The following is a 26,634-nucleotide window of genomic DNA, read 5'->3' as shown; positions in this document are numbered from 1 at the left end:
TTTCATTCATTTTTTTAATTTTCTCCAAACATTCGGAACAATTATAATTTATATATATATTAAACTATTTTCATTTAAGAAAGTATTGTATCTCAAACGTTGTATATCAAATATTATTCTTTGCGAATTATTTATATAGATATGCAAATTTGTTTTTATAATCTCCTAATCATATTTATTTAAAAGATATAGTTAGGAGACACGTTAAATGAATAGAAATAATCACGATAAATTAATATTAATATGTATTAATTATAACGTCACTTTATAACTAAGAATTAAAAGAATATAAGTAATGCAAACATTTATTTCTTATGTTTGGCGTTGATTGCTTTAATTGTAACACATCAATAATATATCAAGCGCGCTTTTAATAAACTGAGTGATAAAACGCACGTAATTTGAAACTATATCGATATGCGTACAATTGCGTACATGAGTAACTAATATGTATGAAATAAATTTATATAAGCAACACTAAATTGATATATATATTATTTATACGCGATAAGATTTTAGTTTTTATTTGCTATTAAATTCGGTCGAAGCCCAGCAATGCTCACTCGAGCCTTTTTAGACATTAGAGATAAAATAATATGAAAAGAAGATATAACCAAGATTCAAGAAAAAAGTTCAAAACATCAATAAGATGCGAGATATTTTGCCAATTGACGAAATCCGAGTTTTCTATAGGATTCGAGAATCAAGGAATTATGATTATTGGTTATCGATTGCATCCTTGCGGATTATTTAGGTCAGGAAATTCGGGACGTCACAGATAAGACGTATTATATATGTATATCGACGCGATATATGTATATTGACGCGATATACCATATGTATATTGAATATCTCAGGTTCCAATTTTTCTATTGAAATTTTTTTATTCTATACAAATAGAACGATTATAATTATTGGTTATTGATCTATGTTTTCGCGCAGATATATTTTAATTATTACACATTAACATATATATATCTGAAGGATTTCTGTTATCTTTATTTTTACTCCAAATGACAATTTTTAATATTTTTATAATATATACATACTCGTACACTCATAATGAAAAATTCATTGAACAGCGAAAAGATTGAAAAACCAACAACGCGTTTCCTGTTTCCATGTCAAAAATTATTACAGTCATTCAACGCCGTGCGTCTAGGAAATACATTATGTTTCAAAATTTCGAGAATATTGCCTGAAGGCGTCGGCTTTCAAAAATAAAACTGGACACATAATGACTTTTAGGTGCATTATGAATAACGCCCTTACTTAAGAAAGAACAAAACAATACACTATAGAAAAAATAAGTCGAAGAGAGAAAGAGAACACTGAATTTACTACAAAGCGAACAAATCTCACCATCAAGTTAATGTTCAACGGTAAAAAAAACCATAGAAAAAAATTTCTACACATATTTTATATATATATATATATATATATATATATATATATATATTGATGCAGGCGAGAGAAGCAGTTTTTACTCCGTTTATCCTATAAAAGTCAGCAATTCTTGGGGTTCGGTTTATCCGGAGCGCGCCGTGCGAGTCGACAAAGCCCGGTTGCGCCTGGGGGGCCAATAACACGACGCCCCTGATATACAACCACGAAAGAGCGCCGCAAACCCCTTCGCCATCCCTTGTCGCCGTCGCATGGCGATCTTCTCGTGTCTGCTAAATTACGTCGTTGTCATCTCCGAAAAAGATCCATCTCTGTAGAAACCGGAAAAAAGAGTGGCGGTTCCCCTCCCAGTCATCGAAGATATACGTATTATCGCAAAAATCGCTTTAAGAAAATTTGCATTGTACTGTTTGTCATTTTTACGTGCTGTAGTAATTTTCAAGATACATCGGAAAGAGTGCGTTATCAATTGAATCGAAATATTCAAATTAAATTAGAGAGATTATCAAAATTTATATATTTTATAATTTAAGAAAAATACTTTTTTGCATATAAATTCATTAAATAATTATGTATTCCACAATGATATGTGGGGAAAATATAATTAAATAATTAGGATTTTTGTTTCGTTTGTGTGTCATCCGCTTACATATATAAGCCTAAGACTCTTTATTCCCTTTAACCGTCGAAATTCAAACCATACGGATTACTCGCACGGCCTTCGCCTCGTTTATCTCATAAAATTCAGTGATTCTTCGTTTTATCCGGCGACAACAATACGCGGTATGGCCTCAGGGGCCAATAACAACGTCCTTGGATACCCCGTCCTCCCTTAGAGAATCAGCGTTGAGAGATTCATTCCCCTTTATGTTGTTGAGAGGAAGCTCGCGTCAATTTGAGGCATTATCCCATCGCGTTACACCGTCAGGGATTAATTTTGCCATTTGACTCATATGTCTCAATCGATCATACATCTAATGCCGGGAACGATCCGGTTGAAACAATACAAAAAATATTCATTAAAATCCTATAAATTGATCACGTTACTCTAAAAAATCTTTTCAATTCTTCTTCATTTATCATTTAACTCTCAGAGAAGAGATTGTCAAACTATTTTTACATAATTAACTACTGTTAGGATTTAAATCTAGAATTTTAAAAAATATAGAAAGAAAAAGCATGAGATGTCCACCATCAAAAGTACATTAATCATGCACACGTTTCTCGATTATCCGCTCATAAATCCGTTTTATCCTATATATTGTTCAGTATCCTCGATCTAAATTATCTCCCTTTATGTTATAAATATATTTCGCCGACGACAAGAGGTAAACGCAGGACACGGCCAAAGGATTATCTCGCGGCACGCGCTCCGCTGTCGAGCGACAAGACCGAACGCAAATACAGACGCACGAAGTGATCTAACTTTTAACACTCGTCGTTTCACGTCAGTTATGGACGTCGGTAATTCCCGTTGGGGGTGGCGTTTGATCTCCGCGCCGGTTCGCCGAGTCTATTGTGAATTGTATCTGCTTCCTTTGCGCCTGGATTCCGGCTCCAGCTCGTCGCTTTCCGCGCCGCGAGCACAGCGAGCCACCTCTCTTTTGCAGATTTAATGCCGTCTATTGTAGGGCCACCGGTGGTACCTTGCATACCTTCCTCGTCTCCTTCCTCGAGCCTCTCCTCTCTTTCGATCCGTCCTTTCGTGGAGTACCGCTTATTCGTCCTCCACGGATCCATGATGTAACAATTACGCCCACGAGTTATCACCCTAGCGCCAGCGATCGTTGCTGTCAAAGGGACACCTTCTCTTTCCCTGCTCACGCCTACTCAGCTAAGCGAACGAAAATAATGTCACTTAGAAGCGATTTGTCAACGCTTCTTCATATAAAAATCATTTTTGAGAGGAAAACGCTAAGAAAAATATGATTTAAGATGTACAAACGTGTAAAAAAAATGATAATAAGCGGATTGAAAGCTAATATTTTAATCATACATAAATATCCCCTTTCCGTTTTTTCTTATTCAAAAATATCACGTCTTTTATTTATCTTCCTCATTTCATAGCCCATTCATTTTAATTGATGCATAATTAAATTTAAGAGACGATTACCTCGCCGTACAAGATAAAAGCACTAAGCGGGGGAATAAAATAATAGTAATAACGATACGCGGAGTTTACGTATCTGAAAAGTATAAAATATAGATTCACATGTGCAAAAGGATTCGAAGGAAACACGCGGATAGATACACAAGGATCGGCAAAGAGAAGAGAGATCGGGACGCAACGAATGACGACTACGCCGCTGCTAAATAAACTGAAGCCTCCTCTCTGTACAGCAATCCGGGGTTGACAGGAGAGGGTTGGAAAAGGGGAGGCAAGGGGGAGGGGGAGTTACTGCACACCCCGGCGTGACTGCGGGGATTTTATTAACTTCTGTACAACAGCGGCGCGCCGCACATTTCGCTTCGGAGTAGAGAGAAAACGGAGCAGACCTCGACCCCGACAAACAGCCAAATAAAGAGATAGTAATTATTGTGTTTGTGCCCGGTTTATTTCTTCGCTGCTGCTGGCTCGTCCCTCGAAACGATCCATTCCTCATCCCATCCCACCTTTACTGCCTTCTTCTCGCCTCGCGACGCCTAATCTTTATCAGACTACCATCACCTCGCGAAACATTGAAATAATTTTTTCATTTTTCATCATTTAGCTTCAGACAGAGAGAATTTATCTCAACGAAATAAGGCTATCGATTTTAATCGAGACAAAATTCATTATTAAAACTTGGAAATCGTAAGAGACGAAATGACAAATGTAATTAAATCTTGCAATTAATGGAAAGAATCGCGAGAAATTCAACGAGGAATTTGTATAGCCCGAAGAATTTATTTGCCAGAATTAATCTTCCAAGATTGTAGATCGATCAGAAATATTAGGCATTAATGGAATATTCGGAAGTCCGATCACCTTTGATCTCTTACGCAGATATAGCGTATATCTCGCACGTGGCTGAACGCTCTCCCTATTTCTAGGACCGCGCCACCGATCTCTTCAACGTTCTCTTCGCCTCTCTTCGGAAGCCACCCGCTTCCCTTCCTCCCTTCACGTTCACGGGGAATTTCAAATGATCGCGAAATAACCGCTCACTTATATCAATTCACTGTCTGTTCTTTATAAAGGCGCATTCACGCGTGCCATCCCGCGATTCTGCCCCTACGCACGTCAAGGACTTCTCTTCGCCCCTTCGTCCAGTGGCGGATTACGAGCAAAATCATGAGAGAGGGGCCCGATCTGGTGACTCGTCATGAGACAAAAGGTATGATAAAAAGTCTGGATCTTAATTTCTCGGAATTCTATTGATTATTAAAAAGTAATAATATTTCATGCTTTTTTTGATATAAAATTTTCAACAATTTCTTCAGTAAAAAAGTCTAAAATTAATTTGCGCTTTTGGGTTTCCAAGTGCCTTAATCCGTTACTGCCTCTACCGTCTCTTCCTTCTGCTCTTTTGGTGGACGATAGACGGTCCCTCTCTCTTCTTTCAGCGCGTAATCCCCGAAATGATCAAGCCCTCTCGACGACTATCATCCACCCCGTATGCCATGCTACTCCCCTTTTTTCTGTACTCGTCCGGTCTCCTTTTAGTCGCGTGGAGTAACAACGAATCATCCTAGTTAATTATCTCGAACGCGTCCGACGGCGTTCTTTCTATTGTCGCGTGCTAATTGCTCTTTGAGGCATGCGAAATTACCTTGGTAAGTCCTATTAGATTACAAAAATAGCATGGAGAATGATACGCGATATAGCTAATTCGGCACTTTTAAAAATTCGCGAAAATCAATGTATATTGCAACTAAAAAAATGTAAAAATTTTTAATCAATGAAAGCTGTTGTCAATTATATTATAATTTCGAAGAAAATCGTAATATTGAGCCGTAATAAAAAAGGCATATTTTAAAATAAAAATAATATTACTTTAAGAAAAATAAAAAATTATATTACTTTAAAAAAAATTTTTTAACGATAAAATTTTCATACTTTTCACGATAAAAATAATATATTTTTGAAACTTTGCAATTGAAGCTGTAGCTTTAGAGAATATATCGAGAATGTTTAAATGATTTGAAAAATTTAATCGTTGAAGAGAGACATGTTTGAAAACCGGGATGTCTAACTACTCAGCTTATGACAGAACGAACAATTTTATAAAATTCTTCGATATATCTTTAGCGGCTTAATCTGACAAGATAGAGGCAAAATCCGCAGACACGCATTCGAGGTAGCCGATAGAGGAAGCAAAAGGCAGAGGATCGGCTTCCAGGAGAGGAGATGATCGTTCTCTCGAAGGGATTTCTCTGGTGGGTGACGCCGCAGCGTGCGATTCAGGAGACAATGGCCGGAGGAACGGGGAGGAAATATAATTGAGCGATTTGAGACGCCGCCTTGTGGGAGAGGGGAAAAAGAGGTGGAGAGACAGGAAGGGAGAGACAGATCCGGCCCGATAAAGTATAATTATTTTCCGATAGAGTGGAAATTATTCGGGAACGAGCGTCGAGCTATTGACGATATTCATACTTTTATTAAACGATTCTCTTTCTCTCTCTCTTTCTCTCTTTTTCCGACTATCTCCCCTCCCCTTGTCCCATTTGTCGTCTTCGAATACTTTTCCGTTTCAACACTTACTTTCGAGATGCAATCAGGAGATACGATAATATCGTGCGCTAAATTATGTGCAATAACAACAAATTGGATACATATAATTCTTACAGAATCAATCGATGATGTATATGTATATGTGTGTGTGTATATATATGTTACATATTCATACATTTTTGAACACGTGTGTCGAGATCTATTAAAAGTAAAATTTAATGCAAAAACTTGGTGCTGCTGTGTGTGGAATAATTTTCATGTATTTTAATTTATATTTATAACTTATATTTAAATTCTTTAATACAACGCAGCTTGAGATACATATTAATAATAATCCTTTATTGCTAGTCAAGACGTTATTATTTACTCTCGTAGCAGCCATAGGTTATGATTCTTTTCTTAATTAGAGCACGTACATAAACATAACAAGGAAACTAAAGCGAATTAAAGGGCCGCACTTTTCGAAATAATGAGAAAATAATTCGAATACACATATCGCAGACATTTTTCCTTGTAAAGAACAGCCATAATATTTCGCGAGAATGTGCCTCTTGCATCGGTTTCGCAGTATCTTACTTTATGAAAGTAGAAGGACCCCGCCCTGCTGATGACACGTTGATAATGATACTCCGCAGCTATTCACAAGCGAGTAACATTGTTAACTTTGCAATACGGAGGAGAAGGGGGCGACGCGGGGGCGGTGAGGCAGGACGGCGCGGATGGAGAATGGTAGGAAGGGGGATAAAGCGACGCCAGAGAGAAAGCGAGATCTCACCCATTGTAAGGCAGGGGATGATAATAGGTTGACATCTGCACTCAGCAGCTCCGGTTCCAGCAGCTCGTTGGAAACGCAATTAATATTCGTAATTATGTCACATCCCCACCCGCTGCCCTTAGTCATCCCTTCCCGCTCATCCCTCTCCCGCCTTGACCGGAGCATGTTTCTTGCCCCCTTCGTTACTTTCCTCCTGTCGAAGAACGAGATTTAACGAGATAAGTTGTCATCGCGATATCTGTCTTTCTTCTCCTTTCTTTTTCGTTTTGTCAACTGTTAAAAAAAATCCGCCAACGGTTCTGTATTGGACGAAACGAGTTTATGCCAGACAGCGCTTGATGATTGCTTAAGGATTCGCTTTTATCATTTAGCAATGTAATTGAAATAATTACGAATGTAAAAATTATTAAGATAAACAAAATACATTTAAAAAAATTTATAAATTTTTTGATATATAAAAATTTTCCCGATTATTAATTAATATGAAAGAAATTATATAGAATTCTAAAGTTTGAAATTTATGTGTTTATTTAGAATCAAGGCGAGTAATGGATTGAATAAAATTTCAATAAAATTTATTAGGAAATTCATTATTAAAACTCATTATTAACTCATTATTATTATTACTCTCATTATTTATTCATTAACTTGTATCACTTTATTGTAAGGAATGTGCAGTTAACCCATTTAGTTATAATAGGAAAATTTAAAAGCATATTAATTCATGACATCACATATTTAATGGACGAGATAAATAAAATTCAAAAATATCCCAATAAATATATTTATACTTTGATATATTTCGACCGCAATTAACGTGTAAATAACCATATAACGTGTAAAATTTATATGCGGCATTGAGATGGCCCTTCATTTTTTCACCCTTCTAAAAACTGTCATATTCAGTACCACCTGCCGCCTAGTCTAATGACGGATGCCTAAAATTCTAAGGAGAGCAAATAAACGTCAAATATTCGAAATCCTAGTCTTCGATTTTATAATTATAACTCGACGTATAATAATATTTCAAAAAAATAATAAAAAATATATACATTTTACATTCTATTACATTTTATAATTATATATAATTCAGGAAGCTTATTTAGCTTTTTCCATATCTTAATATGTATGCGCGACGAGCTTATTGAATTTATGCCAAATTAAGTCGAATGATAGCATAACGCTTTTACGGCAAAAAAATGTAAAGAAAAAGCGCGAGCCACAAAGAGGCCTCTCGTGGAATAGAAATAATTGTAATCAAAACTTTTCGCTGCCTCAGGGGAATTCATACGTTTTGCTTTTTGCGTTATTCAAAATCTGTTGCTGCAAAATATATAATCTCGCATCTAAGAGGGAGAGAGGGGACGTTTCAATGGGGCGGAAATTACGCAACGGAATTTGCGACTTCTCGTCCACCGTAAGCCCCCGCTGTCCAAATAGAAAATGGATTAAGAGCATCGAGGTACAGTTTCGAAGCGGAGTCGTAGATATTATCGGTAATAGCGCAATTATGATAATGGCGGGTAATTCTGCACAAAATTCAGATAGAGAGAAAGAGAGAGAGGGAGAGCGCGAGAGAAACCAGGGAGAGGAGAGAACACGTTACGAGGGACGAGGGGGAGTGTTGTAGAGAGACCGAGAGAGACAAGGAGATAAACGGGCGAACTGAGACTGCTAATGAAGGAAACAGTTAGATTCAAACGGCCTCCAATAATTATCCTACCAGCCATCCATATTATAGTCCCGACAATGCACGAAATTGTTCACACTTCCCTTGACAGTACATCTAACGCTCCGTAGTTCTTGAACGCCGGGTGGAAAAGGGCGGCTGAGAAGGGAAAGCGGTTTTACTATTCGGATTCTTACGATACGATCGCAGATATTACACGAATGTGCGTCTACTGATGCATTTTTTAATCGAATGTCTAAGGAATATAAAAGTACAAATATCGAATTTAAATTCACAGAGCTAAGTGAGATAAATGTCAGATAGTATATTCATTCTTTTGACGCGTAATCAGCTACAATATTATTATTATACTTTGACTGATACTTGCTGAACAGCTTTAGTATTTTCTTCCGGAAATTGACGTAAAGAATTTTAATTTTTAATACAAGAAAGCGAATGGTTGTGTTTAAGTTCTCTCAAACTATTCTAGAAAAATTAGAACGCTTGATTATTCGTGCAAATTTCCTTGGATAAGGAGTAAGGAAGGAAAGGAAGCTGAGAATGATCAGAATCAACGCGAATCGACCAACTCGCGCCGATGAAAATTAAAGCGCACGATAGTTGACAGTCAGTATATTACGCTTTGACTCGTAGTCACATGACTGTACACATTCTCTCTTGGAGGATATAGTCGCGATGAATGCACGTCGAACGATCGTACGGACCGGCAAATTCATGTCATTTAGGATTGAACCTCGAAGCCAGAGGCCCGGTCTCGCGGCGTTGATGTGTTGATATTAGTAGAGCTAATTTGATAGTTTAATCAATTTCCGTAAGCCGACGGGAGTTTAATAGTGATGTCATCATTTTCAACGGGGCACAATGAGGTTAATCTCGCTCGACGAGCTAATATTCGGAGAGTTAATAGAGTTTCAAATGCAGGCAGGACCGTTATTTGCCCGCATCCGTTCGCGAGCGTATACGTACATCTAGGTATCGAGGCAATGAAAAAAGGATAAACCCGATCGCGTCGAGGGAGGAGGTCTCTCGCAAGTCGCGATGATGAATCGCGACGCGATCCGCGATGATTCGCGGCGTTAAATAACGATATTTTGCGCACGTTAGTAAAGATAAAAAAAGATCGAATCAATGCGCCTGTCCTATTCTTTTCCGCATGAAACAATTAAATTTTAAACAACGAAAAAATATCAATTAAATCAATTAGTGCACGGATAAAAGATCAATCTCAATAAAATTTTTTTGTAAGATGATTTATCGATAACTCGGTCGAAAATTTGTCGAGATAAATTTAACGCGACGAGGGAATATATTTATAAAGAAGAAAGAGAATTTAGTAACGCAATAAAAAAGGTATACTACGATTTCTCTCGTCGCAAACAGCCAAGATCCACGTGGCACAAGTGGCTATAAAGCCAGCGGTTACGGGGGTGGAATTAAAGATTCGCGGATGTGTTTCGCAGTTTTCGTTCGGAGGCGGTCCTGGAGTCGAATCCCCAAGCGGGCATATTAGGTGGAGGTACGCAGTTAGGCAATAACCGCTGTCAATAGTACCCGGCCTCTCCTCCCCTCACCCTGAAGTGGCCCCCACTTGAAAATGCTACTCGCTAAATTAGGTAGGTTATATGGGTTTCGTTTCATTTGCGAGCAAACTTTAATAAACGCTAAAATTGCGTAAAAGAGCAAGGTTTTCAGACGAGCGAATCAGGGTCGGGCTGATTTCCTGTATCTCGACGTAGACGGCGTATACAAATATCCCGTGAGCGGTTAAAAACCACACCGGAATATTTGTTTGCGATTATTACATTTTATTAAATAGCAAATATAAGTATAAAAAGATAGTCTTGGAAAATTGCATGATAATATTGTAAAATAATATAAAAACGGAGCAACATATTTTCATTATATAAAAATATCATCAAAATAATAATTTATTATACAAATGCAATACATATGCATATATATATCTCCTTTGTTTTTCATATTATTTTACATATATAATAATAATAATAATACGATTCACATACATTTAATAATAAGATTTACAAATTAAAACGAAATAAACGAATGAAAAAAAAGATATAAAATATCTCCTACCTATCATATGGCAAATACTTTATAAAGAGTCTGCTATTATATTTCTTTCTCCACTTACATTTCACATATTATATTTTAATATTATACATATATTTTTCTCTGTAATAGTGCCCACACACACACACTATTTATTTATAAAAAACATTGCATCGAATTCTCTAAATTTCGATTAGCAAAATTAATATTTGATAATGTATTTGCGCATTAAAATGAGATTTGTATATTTCATAAAATATGATTTTGTAAATAAAGACAGCATACCTTTTAAATTCGATTTCTTTCGTCTTTTCGCGAGGATTCTCCTCCGCATCCTCTTGAGCGTCCTCTATTTTTACACACACAACTATGGCAAGCAAGTCTTATAATTCACTTAATGAAAAATCTTTCTTCAATCCTATTTCGTAAACGATGAAACTTAACCACAAAAGTAATTAGAGATATAGCACTTCTTTCCACGATCACTGAGTAAAAAGGGTTAAAAACAGTTGGAAACTTTGTAATGTCTGAAATTTTACACCAAGCAAATAATACGTGTGTCCTCAACGCGCGCGAAAACCACTCTCCTCTCATATAATACTGTTTGAATATCAACCTGCTGCCATCTAGTATCAAACTCGCAAGATAAATTTCGGAAGAATTTTAAATGCGTACACTTGTGCACTTCGGAAAAAAGCATCCATTATAAATTATCCATCTAATTTTCCAATAATCAATTAATGGATTATTAATTAATCAGAACAGGATATTATTCATCACACATTTCAATTCGAGATTGAAAATTCTGATTAAATGTCTACTACGCAAACTCATTCGCTCTCACAAGCTACATAATTAAAGTTTATGTACTATCGATATTTTAGGAATTTATAAGTATCGATATTAGGTAATCGAATATAAAATGTCGGTAAAAGAGTCCTCTTTCTAGCCAATATCTATACAATTATTAACGAGATACACAGAAAGAAAAATCAGAGACACTATGGCTCACTTTTAAATGATCCCTGAAAGCGATACGTCCTTTCAATCACTCTTTTATCTCCATTTCAAAAATATAAATATAATAATTATAACTACGGTATCTCTCTTAGTCTGACTCTTTCCCTTTGACCTGTCCGGCATGGGTGACCCTACCGGTAACTACCACCGGTATTCATGGTTTTATATTTAACATTATAAGTAAAATTTAAAAATGTTATACTACTATTTATCGAACATAATCTTAAGACGCGATCTAAGATATTTAATATGATTAAATATAAGAATAGACTGTATGAATACCGGCTTATGTTACCGCCGGCATAGCTCTCCGGATCATTAAAGTACTCAAACCTCCTCACCCGGCAAATGCCTTCGTTAAGGTGGAAATACCATCGAGGAGGAAAAATTTTTATTATAATTATTATATTTATATACAAGTTATTCTATATTATAAAATAAAGAGAATATACAGTATGTAATATACCATTTAATAATTATTGAATAATATACATTATTAATATTTAATTCTATATTATAAATAATGTAGAATATATAATAATATAGAATTACTAATATATGTATAACAATATTTAAAGATTAATACAATTTTTTAATGAATTATATACAATTTATAATAACAATATAGAATTATATAACACATGTATAATTTATAAAATACAATATTATTACATATATAAAAATATTTATAAATAATAAAATTTATAAAATTTATAAATATTTATAAATTATACAAATATCTTATCTATTATTTATGGAATTGCACGAAAATGTCTGAAATGCGTACAACACAAAATTTATTCAAAATTTTTAAATCAGATGATTAACTAAGCGATACTTATCAATTCTCGATTTTCAGTTACAAAACTTATTAACGATTACATAATACAAATGAATCACGATGTGACAATAGTCACCAATACATTTATCAATTATATTTTTTAATTATAAAAAAATATTTAAATTATAGTAATTTATTTTGATTTTCTAAGAAAGTTCGACGCGTGAAAAGAAGTGTGTAAGTGAAGCTTTAATATAAGCCAACGATCAAATAAAAAAATAATTGCGGGCGTGCCATTAAAGATAAGATAAAATATCTTAATTTATAGATAATTTGAAAATAATTTGAGAAAATCAAATCAAAATTATACGATTGAATGGCATGCGGGTTAACATTCGATAAATAGAAAACAATATATTAAACGCGATCGCAACGTATTCTGCTTTACATCGGGTTCTATGGGATTCTATAGGATTAATCTGCGAAGAAAAGTTAAATGACCCGTCAAATGCTAAGAGTCCCGCTACAGGATGGAACAAATCTTAAATCTTCCGAACTGTTCCCAATAGCAATGATTTTAATATTTCAATGTCATCAACGACAAATATCATTTTCATCTTCAATTCATAAGATCAAAATTTACGCGAGAAAACGTTCTCCCGTTATTCAGAAATATCTCATATATTTATGAAAAATTGAAAAAAAAATTAATATTGAATTTATTTTTTATTGAAAAATAAATGAATATAATTATTTTTATGAAAATATGGTTACAAACGAGTATATTTAAGGATAATGAAATATATGCGCATTTATTGCTTGTTAAATGTACAAATACAATAATTCTCGGGTACCAACTGTTCGAGACGAATCGAACCCAATATCAGCAAGATTTAAAAAAAATCATATTTACATATTTATATTTATTTATTAAATAAATAATTATCCATTTTGGATTTTTCTATAACAATATTTTAATATGTCTCAATATCTTACTGATATCAGGGTACCCATTCGATTTACCTCGAATTTTTTAGTACTTGTACATTTCATGTTACACATTTATGTACATTAATAATATAATATATTAACAATAGAAAAGTTTTATCAAATAATATGTCACATATTACGCATATATTTTATTATACATGTACACAGATATCTAACGAATTATATTCAAGAATTAATATTGATGACCTGGAATGGTGAGATGTCCAATACCTAGAAATGATTTCTCAAAAGAAACCAAAAATGAAATTAAAAATTAATTAATAAAACATATTCGTCCGTAACCATATGCTGTGTTAAAAAAATCGCCACAGATACAAATAGATTATAATGTAAAATTGCCATTTAATAAATTAATATTTATCTATTAACATGATTCAATTTTTATGTTCAATGTTTTACTATTAAGTTTTCTTCAAAGGCAATATTAATATTAACAAAAATAATAATAGAAAAACACTTAATAAGAAAAGAAGAAACTTTTTCTTCAAAATATACTATTTAATTGATTTCTCGTGATTCGACTTTAAAAAATCGGTCGTTAACTCATTGTTAAAGTTATTGCTCTCAGGAACTGTCAAGAAAACTCAAGTTTAATTCCAATTCTATAATGGAAACCTCTAGTTTTCAACGAGGCATCGAACTAGACATCGTAAATTAATTCCATAAAAGCCGACGAAAAATGATCTCTCCGCAATAAAGATCATTTCGATTCTTCGATAGTACGAATTACGTATTCGTTAGTGTTTACAAGGAACAACAATAAAGCAGTAATTATGTTTCAGATAAAAAATGCAAAGAAACGTAATGTTTGCAATATTAATTATTAATTTTTTTAACAAATATTTAATTTCAATATGGAATTCACAAATACATTTAATTCAATTTTCGATATCAAATCCCGAACTTCGCAATAATTTTGTCGAATTGCGATTTTGCATTATCGAAAGAACAAGTATTAAATTTCACGAGCGAGAAACTTATTGAGTCGATGGTTTAATATTAAATCTTCACACACATTATTTAATCATTTTTATGTTATACATTAAAATAATTAGAGAGATAATTGAAATCACGGAATTTAGAAACAAAAATTTTCTATATTTAGTGATTTTATCAAAAACAAACTATTAAGTTCTCGAATAATTTTAAAATAAAAAGTTTAAAAGACAATGAGTATTTATTGAATATATATTAATTTAATAAATTTTGCATTATATATTGTATGCATTCTTTCAGTTTCGTGCAATTATTACAATATTATTACAAATTATTGTTACAATAATATTACAATAATATTACATTACACATTATTATAATATATGTATATAAATTACAATATATACAATACATTGTACATATATAGATTTATACATAATATAGATTCACAATATAAATTATATTTGATGCTATCACTATCGAATAAATCGATATTAGTTGAATTTATAAAAACGTTTCAAAATAAATGCAATACTTTTATTATTTAAATCGATAAATAACAAATTTTTTCAAATCAAATAAACCAGAAATTTTAAAAGATTTTTTTTATTTTTCCAAGAAATTACTTATGTTTTAATATAATTTAGCTTTATTTAATATTATCAGAATTATTGGATACTGACAGCATTTACATTTGAAACTTAATATTATATAAAATGTTTATAATAATATATACAATTTATATAATATAAATAATATATATATATATATATATATATATATATATATATATATATATAATTCATACAATATAAAAATGTAATTTACAATACAATCAATTATTAAACATTCGCATTACGTGTAATTCACATTATATACGTAATGTAAATGTTTATAAAAAAAATCAAGAATGATGTCAAACATCAATCATACATTAATCTTGATTGTACAGCTTTTTTAAAAGTAATATATAAGTATGCGCTCTTAAATTATAATCTTATACTTTAAGAAAGGAATGCTTTATAGTATATTATATAGCGATCATACTATATAAAATACTATAATCTAACAATTTACAGCCCTACCAATCCTAATAGCCCTACCGATCTTAACAGCTTTATCGATCCTAACAATCCTATCGAGCCTAACAGCCCTATCAATCCTAACGATCCAATCGATCTTAACAGCCCTATTAATCCTAACAATCCTATCGATCCTAACAGCCCTATCAATCTTAACAACCCCATCGATTCTAATAGTTCTCCTGATCCTAATAACCCTACCGATCCTAACAGCCCTATCGATCAGCCCTATCGATCAGCCCTAACGGTTCTTTTATTTACTAATTATGCCAGCGGAAATCCGCGATTCCTCAAGATTTGAGAAATGTGCTTTAATCAGGATTTTATTCGCGAGTCGATAGCGTTTTCTCATTTATTTTTCGCGTCTCTGTTTATTTTTTTAATTTTATTATTTATTTTATGTCTACCCCGTTTATTTTATACGTTTATTTTATTATATGCCATTGTGCACGTAGAAATGCATATATATTTTTCGTTTTTTTTTTTCAGATATTATTTATATGCCTTTTGACCAATATTTTGGTCTCATCTATATTGTTTAAAATAATTATTCGTTGGATCAGTCAAACTTACTTTTTACTGATCTCGGTAGCGTTTAATTTGGCTACTTTTAGCCAAAAAATTCGACTTCTCTATTAGAAGTCAATGAGGAGGAAAAACTCCTTTCATTGCAGGTTATTTATTTTTGATGCATGAGTGTAATTTTACACTCGTTTATGATCATAATATGTAATGATCATTGTTGTACGTCGTTTTAATATAACACACACTTTGCTTTAACTAATATATAATGCTAAGTTATCAATCAAAATTGATTGATTGAAATTTTTATATGTAATATATATTTTTATATAATATATAATAATATTTATAAAATAAATAAAATTTGTAATAAAATAAAATTAATTAAATATTCATTTTTATATTTTTATTTATTATATTTTTTCTTTATACTAATTTATTTATTTAATAATTTTTTAAAATATTTATATAATGTAATTGATAATTTAGATTTATATCAGTCAAAGCAAAGTTTTCGACATGCATATACACTACACTACAAAGACGGATGGACTACAACAAATTAAAATAAAATCAGCATGAATTAAAAAAAATTAATTATTATGTACAATATTAATAAAATTATTAACGCGTTATTTATTAAATAAAATAAATAATTGATTATAATAAAAAAATTGAAATTTTTTTCTATATTCATTTAATTTTAATTTGCATTCGTAATATGCTGTATTAATATACACATATATTGAAAAAAAACTATTAAAAGTTATGTAATTTGTAATTTATCTAATTTATTCTAGCCCATCCATTTTAAGATAACGGACAATCTACAAGCTCTACAAAAGCTCCGTTACCTTAAAATTAAATAAAAGTTTTTCACTCACCAACACTGATGCGCAACAGCGGAGTTGTCAATATTGAAGCTACGTTGTCTATAACATACAAATATAAAATTCAAATTATAGCATCTCTTAAAATAATTAATATTTTATTATATTTCATTATAATTCAATTATTATTGTACGCAATTTTATATCCGATGCGTGCAATAATAAACAAATATATAAATCTGCAATAATTTTTTAAATTCTAAAAAGACTATTTTTTAAATAGCAACTTTTATAGGATTTACATAACATCTTTTTTTTTATTTTTCTTGTTAAATCATTCAAATAAATGAACCAAATTAATATGTGTATGTGATATAATAATTAATATAAATAATAATATTCACCATCAGGTTGTTCCGCCGGTGCAGGATGCCTCTCCTAGGCCTGCTCCTCCTCTCAGATCATCAGGGTTGTTGCATCGATCTATAACATAGAAAAAAATATTCCAATGTAGCAGCGTTCAAAATAATTAATATTTCAAAAATTATTATATACATTAAATTTTATATTCGATGCATATAATAATAGCAGATTAATAAAATAATTCTATAAATTTTAAAAAACATTACTAATAATTCTCTTATAACTTTATAAAAGCTTACACGTTTACAAGATTATAGCTTTAATTTAAAAATCTTTTTCTTTAATTCTGCCTTATTTAAATATAAATAAAAAAATATAAATAAAAACATCAAATTAATTGTTGCGATTAATTGTTTAATTTAAATTATAATAAATATATTTAATATTTAATATATAATTACAAATAAATAAATTGCTTACCAGAAGGTTGCTCTGCCGGAGCCCGATGCCTCTCCTAGGCCTCCTCCTCCTCTCAGTCTTAGACGCGCGGTACTTTTAACGACACTCCCGCAATCACGAGCGATATTTTTATATCGCTATTTTCGTTATTTTACGCACGATACTGAACGGCACTCCCGCACTATTTCGGTACGATTAAAAATTTGGTCGCGCGATGTATATATTTAATATATATATACTCTTAACGACACTCCCGGTTTCGGTACGAGCGAAAATCCCATTTCATTTACGAAAATCAACTTGGAGCCAACAGGTCGGGAATGCAACGATACAACGAGCAAAGATTAGGCCCGAACCGGAAAGAAGACGAAACGATTGACGGAAATAGAGGAAAATGAAGTTCATCAACTCTTTTTCGCGCATAATTATCCTATCTCGTACCGAACCTGGACCCGCTAAGCACGATTTCAGGTGCTTCGCCCGGAACACGAAGTTTCCCGCAATGCAGGATATGGCTACACCAGGCTGGTAGACGGCAAAAGAAGAGGATACCCACATTTTTTAAACGCTAACATTCAGCAATTTAGAAAATGGGGAGGCAACCCCTTTTACCGAGCGAAAATCGTGCCTAGGGGAATCCACTCGACTCCTCGACAGGGTTAACACACGCAGTGCGTGTGGCTGTAGACGAGCAAAGAGAAGGAACCCATTGACGACCATTCCGAGCAATCGATCGAGTTCTAACTAATTCGGGCCGAATCACTTGACGAAGCACGAAGCACGAGTGTACGTTGCATAGCAACGTGTGCGAACTCGAAATCCTAGTTAGTTGGCATCGGAAGTAGAGACTCGTGACAATAAATGAAATTAGGATTTTATATGAAAAAGTCCAAAAGTTCCGCGAAAACGCGACGACGCGAGAATACTACAACGCGAAAACGCGGTAACGAAGCGCTTGCCGTCCGCGGCACGTTGACGGCACCGACGACGCGAAAGGGTACTTAGCTTCCCATTCAGGCACCTTAAGATTTATCATAAATAGAAAAATTTAAAATAAACCCTAAGGCACCATCCAAGTACTAAGCCCTCCCACCGCGACAAGGTGTACCCCATGGGAGGGTTGTATTATATAAATTTATAATATAATTTATGAAAGAGAGAGAGAGACATTTATATTATATATAATTTTAAATAATTTATGTGTGGAATTTATTATATTATTCAATAATGTAATCTGAATCATTATAGCGCTTTCGATTTTTATGTCATGTACGCAATAAATGCATTTAGTTAAAATAATAATTTTTTTCTTATTGTAATGTCTACTTATATATTATTGAATAAAAGATTACACGATGATCATTGTTTTAATAAACGAAAATTGGAATCTATTTCACAGAGATGTTATAATAATAAATAACAATGAGAAAATTACATAATAATTATATTATGTATAATATTATATTGTATATTTTTTACACATTGTATATTATATATAATAATTATTGCCACAATTGCTGCTATCCTTAGATTTGCAATACCGTTCATATTAACACATAAACTGCCTAACTCTTTCTCTTATTATTTATTTTCGTTTCTACATGTCGACCGAAAGATAAAAGCAATTTGGATAAAAAAGATGTCTAATTGTACATATAAAACATACTATCTTAAACTGAATCAATGAGATTTGATTAATGAAGTAACACAACGTATCATTTAAGTAAGCATTGTATCTTAAATTTTAACTTTCTTTGCGAATTATTTATATAGAACAATAAATAAAATCTGCAAATAATTTTTTAGAAGATATAGTTAAAATGTTTTAAATATATTTTTTTCTAAATGAAGAAATTATCAAGTGAAATGAATTAATATTAATGTACATTAAGTATAACAACACTTTATAACTAAAAATTAAAATAATATATGTATATGTAAACATTTATGACATTGATTGCTTTAATCCTAATATTACATTACTAATAAACACAAAGGATAAACACAAATGAAGTAATAAATGAAGTAATGGAAATGAAGTAATAGATGAAGTTATGGATATGAAATAATAATAGATGAAATAATGGAAATGAAGTAATAGAAATGAAGTAAAAGAATAAATACATTCAATTTTAATATGTTTATAGATCTATTTTGTTTAAAACTATCTAAATTAATTGATTGTAAAATGAATTATTACGCTCAATTAATTTTTTTACCTTCTAAAGATATTTAATATTGTAAATTGTAATTATCAAGAATTGTCTTAAATATAAACTTTTAATAAATTCAATCTATTAAAAAATTATATACAGAATTATCTATATAAAAATATTAATTAATACAAAAAATATTTTATTAATTGGGATAGTTTAAAATAAAAACTAAAATATTTTTTATACAAGCGTTATATATTAGATGATAATTTAAAATAAATTACTTTCACAAAAATGAAAAAAGGAACAAGCAATATGTCAGACAGTAATATGAATGATAATTTATAAATGACTTACCGCATATTTCGTTGCTTATTTATGTTGTTGCTTTTTTCAACCTCCCTTTCTTCTCTTGTTCATCCTTTGCTGTTTCTTCGTGGCACTCATATTCACTCCCGAAAATACGATTAATAATGATTCGTTATATATGGAACGATCGCGAAACACTTTGCATGGCACTCGCAGAATAATTACACGAGAAACGCATTTATTGTATAAGGGATAGAAAACCACGATTTATATGACGTTTATTGAAATTAAATACTAATTCGTTACAAATGTTGTTTTTATTGTTTATATATATATATATATATATATATATATATATATATATATATATATATAGTACATGTATATTAAGACGAATTATAGCTCGAAAGTTTAATATAATTGAAAGTCTTCATATAATAATCGTTTAATTAGTAATTAATTTGACAATATACGACGTATTTCTTACTACTACCGTATTGCTCCAATGTCGCCGTGCGAATAATACCCCCCGTTGATGCCAGAATTCCCACGCGAGCAACACGCAACCATGAATGGAGGGGGTAACGGACACATGAATCGCTCATATGATCGTTACCCCCTCCACTCGCAGTTGCGTGTTGTTCGCGTGCCAAGCCCGTAGGGTGTAAACACTAGCGCGCTATTGTTTACGTTATCAAGGCCGAACACTGTATTATTATCCGTTCGTCTCATCGAAATATTTTACGTACTTTAACAAATATATGCGCGAAATATTAAAGTATAAAAGAGATTTTATATAATGATTTTATATGTTATTATTATATATTATATATTACATATTATATATTATAGATTATATATTTGATATTAAATTACATATAATTATTAGATTAATTATATGATTATTTATTGAGAGGTTAATGTATCACGGAACCTTTCGTTATGTTAATTATTTCGATTGATTGTTTTACTGTGCGTTCTCAATCCGAATTATATATTTAAATGCTCGAAAAATAGAACAATAAAGAGTCGCGGGCGAATTATATTTGACTCTATAAATATCATTAAAGAAATAATTTCTCGTAAAAATCGATTTTATATCGGAACAATACTTTATTATTTTATATTTCTGTTACTACGATTCTTATCGATTAAATGAATGAATTACGCGAATTATACAGTTTGAGAACTTTCGTCGCGATATATGTATATATTGTAGATATTAGATATGTTATAAGTTAAAAGTTAATTAATCATATTATTATAAATAATAATTTTCCGTTTGATTTTAGAAAAGGAATTTAACGGAACATTTCGCACTACTACTTTATTCTTCGAGTGTTGTCGTACGAATGATAACAAGAGCCGAAACACAACATTAGCGTGACGTCACGTACCTTGACGGTAGCATATGACGTCACGCTAATGTTATGTTTCGGCTCTTTTGTTATCATTCGTATGACAACACTCAAGGTTGAAAACCATGGTATTATTTTATTGCTAAAATATATTACGTACTATGGTATATATATACGAAATAAATATTTCGAGATCTATCGATTACATATTATTAATGAAAGATAATTAATTATTAGTTATTAATGAAAGATAATTATTAATTATTATCATATATTACATTAAAATTATCATATATTATATTAAAAATTATATTAAAAAAAATTATATTAAAAAATCACTAGTTATATAATGTTTTGTTGAACTTTGATCTTTGCGAGAATATTTTTCTTCTGAATAACAAGTATTTTTTCAAGTTTTTATTTTATATAAATTAGCAACATCTATTTTTATGGAAGGAAATTTTATGGAAATTTTACTTTTTGTAATTTCTTAATTTCTAGCTGTGTTTATTATATTTATATTTATATAAAACTGTTATAGTCTTTTAATTTCTGATTTAAACATTTTCTTATTATTTTTATAATTAATTATTTCATATAAATATGTATCATTCATACATTCATTCATATGAGTGAACGCTAGTGAATGGGATCATTCATATACATATGGAAGTGATTGGGAGACCTCTGTCGGATAACTTGAAGAGACTTGTCTCTCTTATCCCTTACATATGATCGTGCGTTGCTCTCTAACCTCTCTAACATTTATTTTCGTCGTTAGGTATCTTCGAGCAGGACGCATTGTGTCCAGATATCCACATATTATAACTATTGGTTTTGAGATAAATTGATATTTTTTTTTTCCTTAAAGATTAAATATATTTTTAAAAAAACACGTTCCAATCTTCTCGAGTATTTCATCGATGTCGCATGAGTGTACATGAGCAAGTGTAAATTATATTTCTAATTCAAGATGAGCCTTGTAGCATATGACAGCAGTGACGAGGGTTCCGAAAATGAGGAGGAGGTATTTGCACAGAACAGAAAATGTATAAATTACTTATAAATATTACACCTACATTAACTAATAAACTGTATTAGTTTAAGGATGAGGAAGAAAAAAGCAACGATGCAGAACATAATGTGGGTTTACTCAACACGCTACCAAAGCCCAGATATGTGAGTTCTGCAAAGGATGTCGAAGAGAACGATGATATCTTGTTGAAAAATAAGATGGAAAATCAATTCATAAAGCCAACAAAAAAGCAAACTGTGAAGATATCGGTTCCTTCTTTATCAGAGGTAAAGCACATCTAAAATATAGAAAATATAAATTACTTTATTAAATTACATCTATATTATTTGATGTATTAGTTTAAGGATCTTGAGGAGGAGAGGGAGGAGAAACCTGCTAGGATTATACAGCCATCACAAGTAAGTTTTAAAAAATTTCTTTGCATGAAATTTCGAATAAGGTAAGATCAAAATTCATGAATTATTCATTATTTTAGAAAGGTTGTGGACTCTTTGCAATCTTAGGATTACCAAAACAGGAGCTTGCAAGGAAATCTTTAATACCTCAAACTGTTAAGAATGCAACAACACGAACAAATATCCAGCAGCCAAATATAACGAGGAAATCTGGTGCAAGTCAGAATGATTCTAAAGTGAAAGGACAAACTTTAAATGAATCGTATGATGAATCAAATTTTGATGATGAAGAAAACGCATCAATAGATTTCTTTGGATTAGATACAAATAAAAATATATCAGACGATTCAGTATCAGCATTACTAGAGTTGCCTTCAGATGATCTCATATATAAATCAAGTGCTAAGGAAGCTTCACTTGTAAAACATTTAGATCGTACAACACATAATCCTTCCTCCATTAATTCTGATATTTCAACAAATGATCAATCAAGTAACTCAAGCAAAACATTAATAAGTAATGTTATAAATTTGCCTAAGGAAGAAATATTATTGAAAAACAAAGCAGAAGTTGGACCAAAACTACCAGTTCCTGAGCAAGAATATAATGTTGATACGCAAGGTAATGTAGTCTTTGATGAAAAAGCAATTGAATATCTTTGTGGAAAACGAGGTATAAAACGCAAAGAGCTTAAGGAAGCAGATATAATCGAAATAAACGGTGAAGATATAAAACCAGATCAAAGAGAATGGATGGTGAAAGCGTTGACGGAGGAGCCTGTGCAGAGACCAGTATCTATGCAAAGCTGTGGAATTAACTCGCAATCCAAGAAGAAACATCAAATAACTTATTTGGCGCATCAAGCAAAAGCTATGGAATTAGAACTGAAAAATCAATGGTCTCAAAATAGAATGGCGCGAAAACAAGCAAAATCGAAATATGGTTTCTAAGAACAAGAAAAGGATTTTCTGTAAAAATTTTTATATTTTTATGTATAGTGTCTTATATTAATAATTACAATTTAATCATTTATGAAAAGAAAAGTATTGTAGATAGTGAAATGTACAAATAAGTTTAAGATTAAAAACCAAAATCACTGAGTTTTTTCTAAAAACAGTCGATCTAAATTTTCATACTCTTTCCTTTTATTTTCTAGTAATAATTTAGCCTGCAATAAATTAGGTGGCAAATCACCATATTGAGCGAGCGATTGATTAACATCTGCCAATTTGCTTGTACCTTCTACATATAATTTATATTTATTTAATATTTTATCGGGATAAAGTTCATCAACTTGCATATCACTTAAATCTGTCTCTAATTTCTCCACAGCTTGTTGATATTCTTTCAATTTTGTAGATAAAAAAACCTTGTTACAATATAAATTATCCTTCTCCTTGTCTGTAGTGTCAATAGTATTCTGGAGAGAATCTACTGTATCTTGTAGATGATTGAGTTTTGTCTGTAATCTCATGCAATTTCTAAGTAATTTGTCATGTATCACTGACATCCGCTTCTCCTCTTGTTGTCGCCTTTTCTCTTCTATAATCTTACGTTCTCTAATTACACGTAGCGCTGTTTCATCAAATTCAAACAACTTTTCTGCATTTAAGATCAAAGACAATTTCTCCAAGCCTTCTTTTATATCATTGGGTAGAATCTTAATTTCAAGATGTAATTTGGATAATAAATTAGTAATCTCTTTTGTAAATGTAATATTCTCCTCTGTTGTCTCCGAAATGCTTCTCTGCAAGTGTCGAAGCAACAAACTCTCTTCAGCAGACATATTTTCACTATGACACTTCATGATCCCAGTTGCAGCAGAAATAGAGTCATTGTATGAAAATGATGTTGCCTATATTTAATTAATATATAATTAATGCATTATTTTACAAAACTATTATATCTATTTATTGATAATTTATATATCACTAATATATTAGTATAATTTTAATAATAAAATTTATAGCATTATTTTAGTCTTTATATTAACCAAAACCTGTCAGAAATAAATATACCTCATTGTTGTTATCCATTTGATCAATTATTTTGATCTAACCGTACTGTCAAACACTGTCAAAATAAATTGTAGAATTTGAATAGCGTAGAAGGAGGAGAAAACGAGCAGAGAGAAGACGAAGAGGTGAGAAGTGATATAGCCACAGTTCTTAGATGATCTCTAAAAGGGATACTCCCTCTATAGACATTAAAAACGTGGACATGAACTACAAAGCCACAATTGTATTCAGAGGGTAACATATATGTCTTCTCTTGATAATGTAAATAACATAAATAATTAAATAAAAATATAAATAATTTAATTAATAATAATTTATTATATAAAAATAACAGTATGTTCTCTCTTTCCACGCTATTATTTATTTATTTATGTGTCCTTTTTCTTCTCAACATCATTTATTTATTTTTTATTTATTTATTTATTTATTTAGCTCGCTATAAGTCAGTCTTCTAAAATGCAAAACTAAATATTATAGAATTCGACATTGAAAATAAAATAATCGAATAAATTCAAATAATTAGCATAACAAAAGATTCCGTGAAAAGTCGTTTAATAAATAATCAATTTTAATTAATCAATGAAAATACTTCTAAAATTTAATATTCCGCGTTAGCGTATATTTTATAATATATAAAATATTTCGGCAACGAATTATCGATAACACGGTGTTCGACTTTGGCAATACAAAATATAAACAGTAGCGCGCTATGTTACGGCTTTGTCATCATTCGCACGGTGACTCTCGAGTAATAAGGTAGTGATGAGAAACGCTTCGTATATTGTAATTTTTTTACTAAAAACGATTACGATTAGTATCGAAACATAATTTGCTTTAAATATTAATATAAATTAATTGATTGAAAATTAATTAACGACATGAAACTGTATGGCAACGATAAATCTTTATCGAATCGCAATCATTCATTATTGCGAATAAAAATTGAAACAGGGGATATGTAAAAGGGGATAAGAGAATTAATTATGTTATGATATTTCGATTATTGATGCTTATTATAATATTTCTTTAACAATATTAGAATTAAATATATTTCGAACAATGTTTTAAATATTCTCAATCTTTGTTAATTAGACAATGTACAATTTAATCGAGCTTCGATTAAATGATAGGAATCCAAAATGTTAAATAATCACTTCGATCGTTGCGACCTTTACGGCTAATAATTATTATTTTAATACTTAGAGTCACAGATATATTTCATCTGTGTTTATTTATCGTTCTACTTGACAACTTAAATATAATTTGGACTATGAGAGAACACGAAGTAAAACAATCAAATTTTATATATACAAATCATTAGTATAACGAAAGAATCCGTGAAAAATTGATTAATAAATAATCAATTTTAATCAATAAATTAAAATACTACAATAATTTAATATTCTGTGTATATTTTAGCGTATATTTTATAATATATAAAATATTTCGGCAGCGAATGATCGATAACACGATGTTCGACTTTAGCAATATAAAATGTAAACAGTAGCGCGCTATGTTACGGCTTTGTCATCATTCGCACGGTGACTCTCGAGTAATAAGGTAGTGATGAGAAACGCTTCGTATATTGTAATTTTTTTATTAAACACGATTACGATTAGTATCAAAACATAATTTCCTATAAATATTATAAATATAAATATTATAAATATTATAAATATCTTTCGCTCATTGATGCTAATTATACTAATATTTCTTTAACAATATTAGAATTAATTATATTTCGACCAATACCTTAAATTTTCTC

General features: G+C 31.1%; 2 protein-coding genes across 2 annotated transcripts; one reads left to right on the top strand and one right to left on the bottom strand.

The window, feature by feature from the left end:
• Positions 1–22,140: 22,140 nt before the first annotated feature.
• On the top strand, positions 22,141–24,058 carry LOC145961683 (uncharacterized). Its single transcript, XM_083082128.1, has 4 exons — positions 22,141–22,447; positions 22,522–22,722; positions 22,795–22,854; positions 22,932–24,058. The coding sequence occupies exons 1-4, from the start codon at positions 22,394–22,396 to the stop codon at positions 23,799–23,801; spliced, it is 1,185 nt and encodes a 394-aa protein (XP_082938254.1). The 5' UTR covers positions 22,141–22,393; the 3' UTR covers positions 23,802–24,058.
• LOC145961684 (uncharacterized) lies at positions 23,822–25,025 on the bottom strand. Its single transcript, XM_083082129.1, has 2 exons — positions 24,870–25,025; positions 23,822–24,706 (listed from the first exon to the last, which is right to left on the bottom strand). The coding sequence occupies exons 1-2, from the start codon at positions 24,885–24,887 to the stop codon at positions 23,945–23,947; spliced, it is 780 nt and encodes a 259-aa protein (XP_082938255.1). The 5' UTR covers positions 24,888–25,025; the 3' UTR covers positions 23,822–23,944.
• Between the last annotated feature and the right edge of the window lie 1,609 nt (positions 25,026–26,634).

The sequence above is a fragment of the Camponotus vicinus genome, unplaced genomic scaffold, assembly GCF_025532165.1.
Source record: "Camponotus vicinus isolate PSW18456_S1 unplaced genomic scaffold, iyCamVici1.0 SCAF_11, whole genome shotgun sequence".
Classification (NCBI taxonomy): domain Eukaryota; kingdom Metazoa; phylum Arthropoda; class Insecta; order Hymenoptera; family Formicidae; genus Camponotus; species Camponotus vicinus.
The sequence above is the reverse complement of the archived record's forward strand: the minus strand, read 5'-3'. Positions and strand labels throughout refer to the sequence as shown.

Bases quoted from the DNA above. Each gene is read 5' to 3' on its own strand.
- LOC145961683 (XM_083082128.1), top strand. From the start codon at position 22,394: ATGAGCCTTGTAGCATATGACAGCAGTGACGAGGGTTCCGAAAATGAG. The intron at 22,723-22,794 runs GTAAAGCACATC...TTGATGTATTAG, and splicing joins CGGTTCCTTCTTTATCAGAG to TTTAAGGATCTTGAGGAGGA. The intron at 22,855-22,931 runs GTAAGTTTTAAA...TCATTATTTTAG, and splicing joins GGATTATACAGCCATCACAA to AAAGGTTGTGGACTCTTTGC.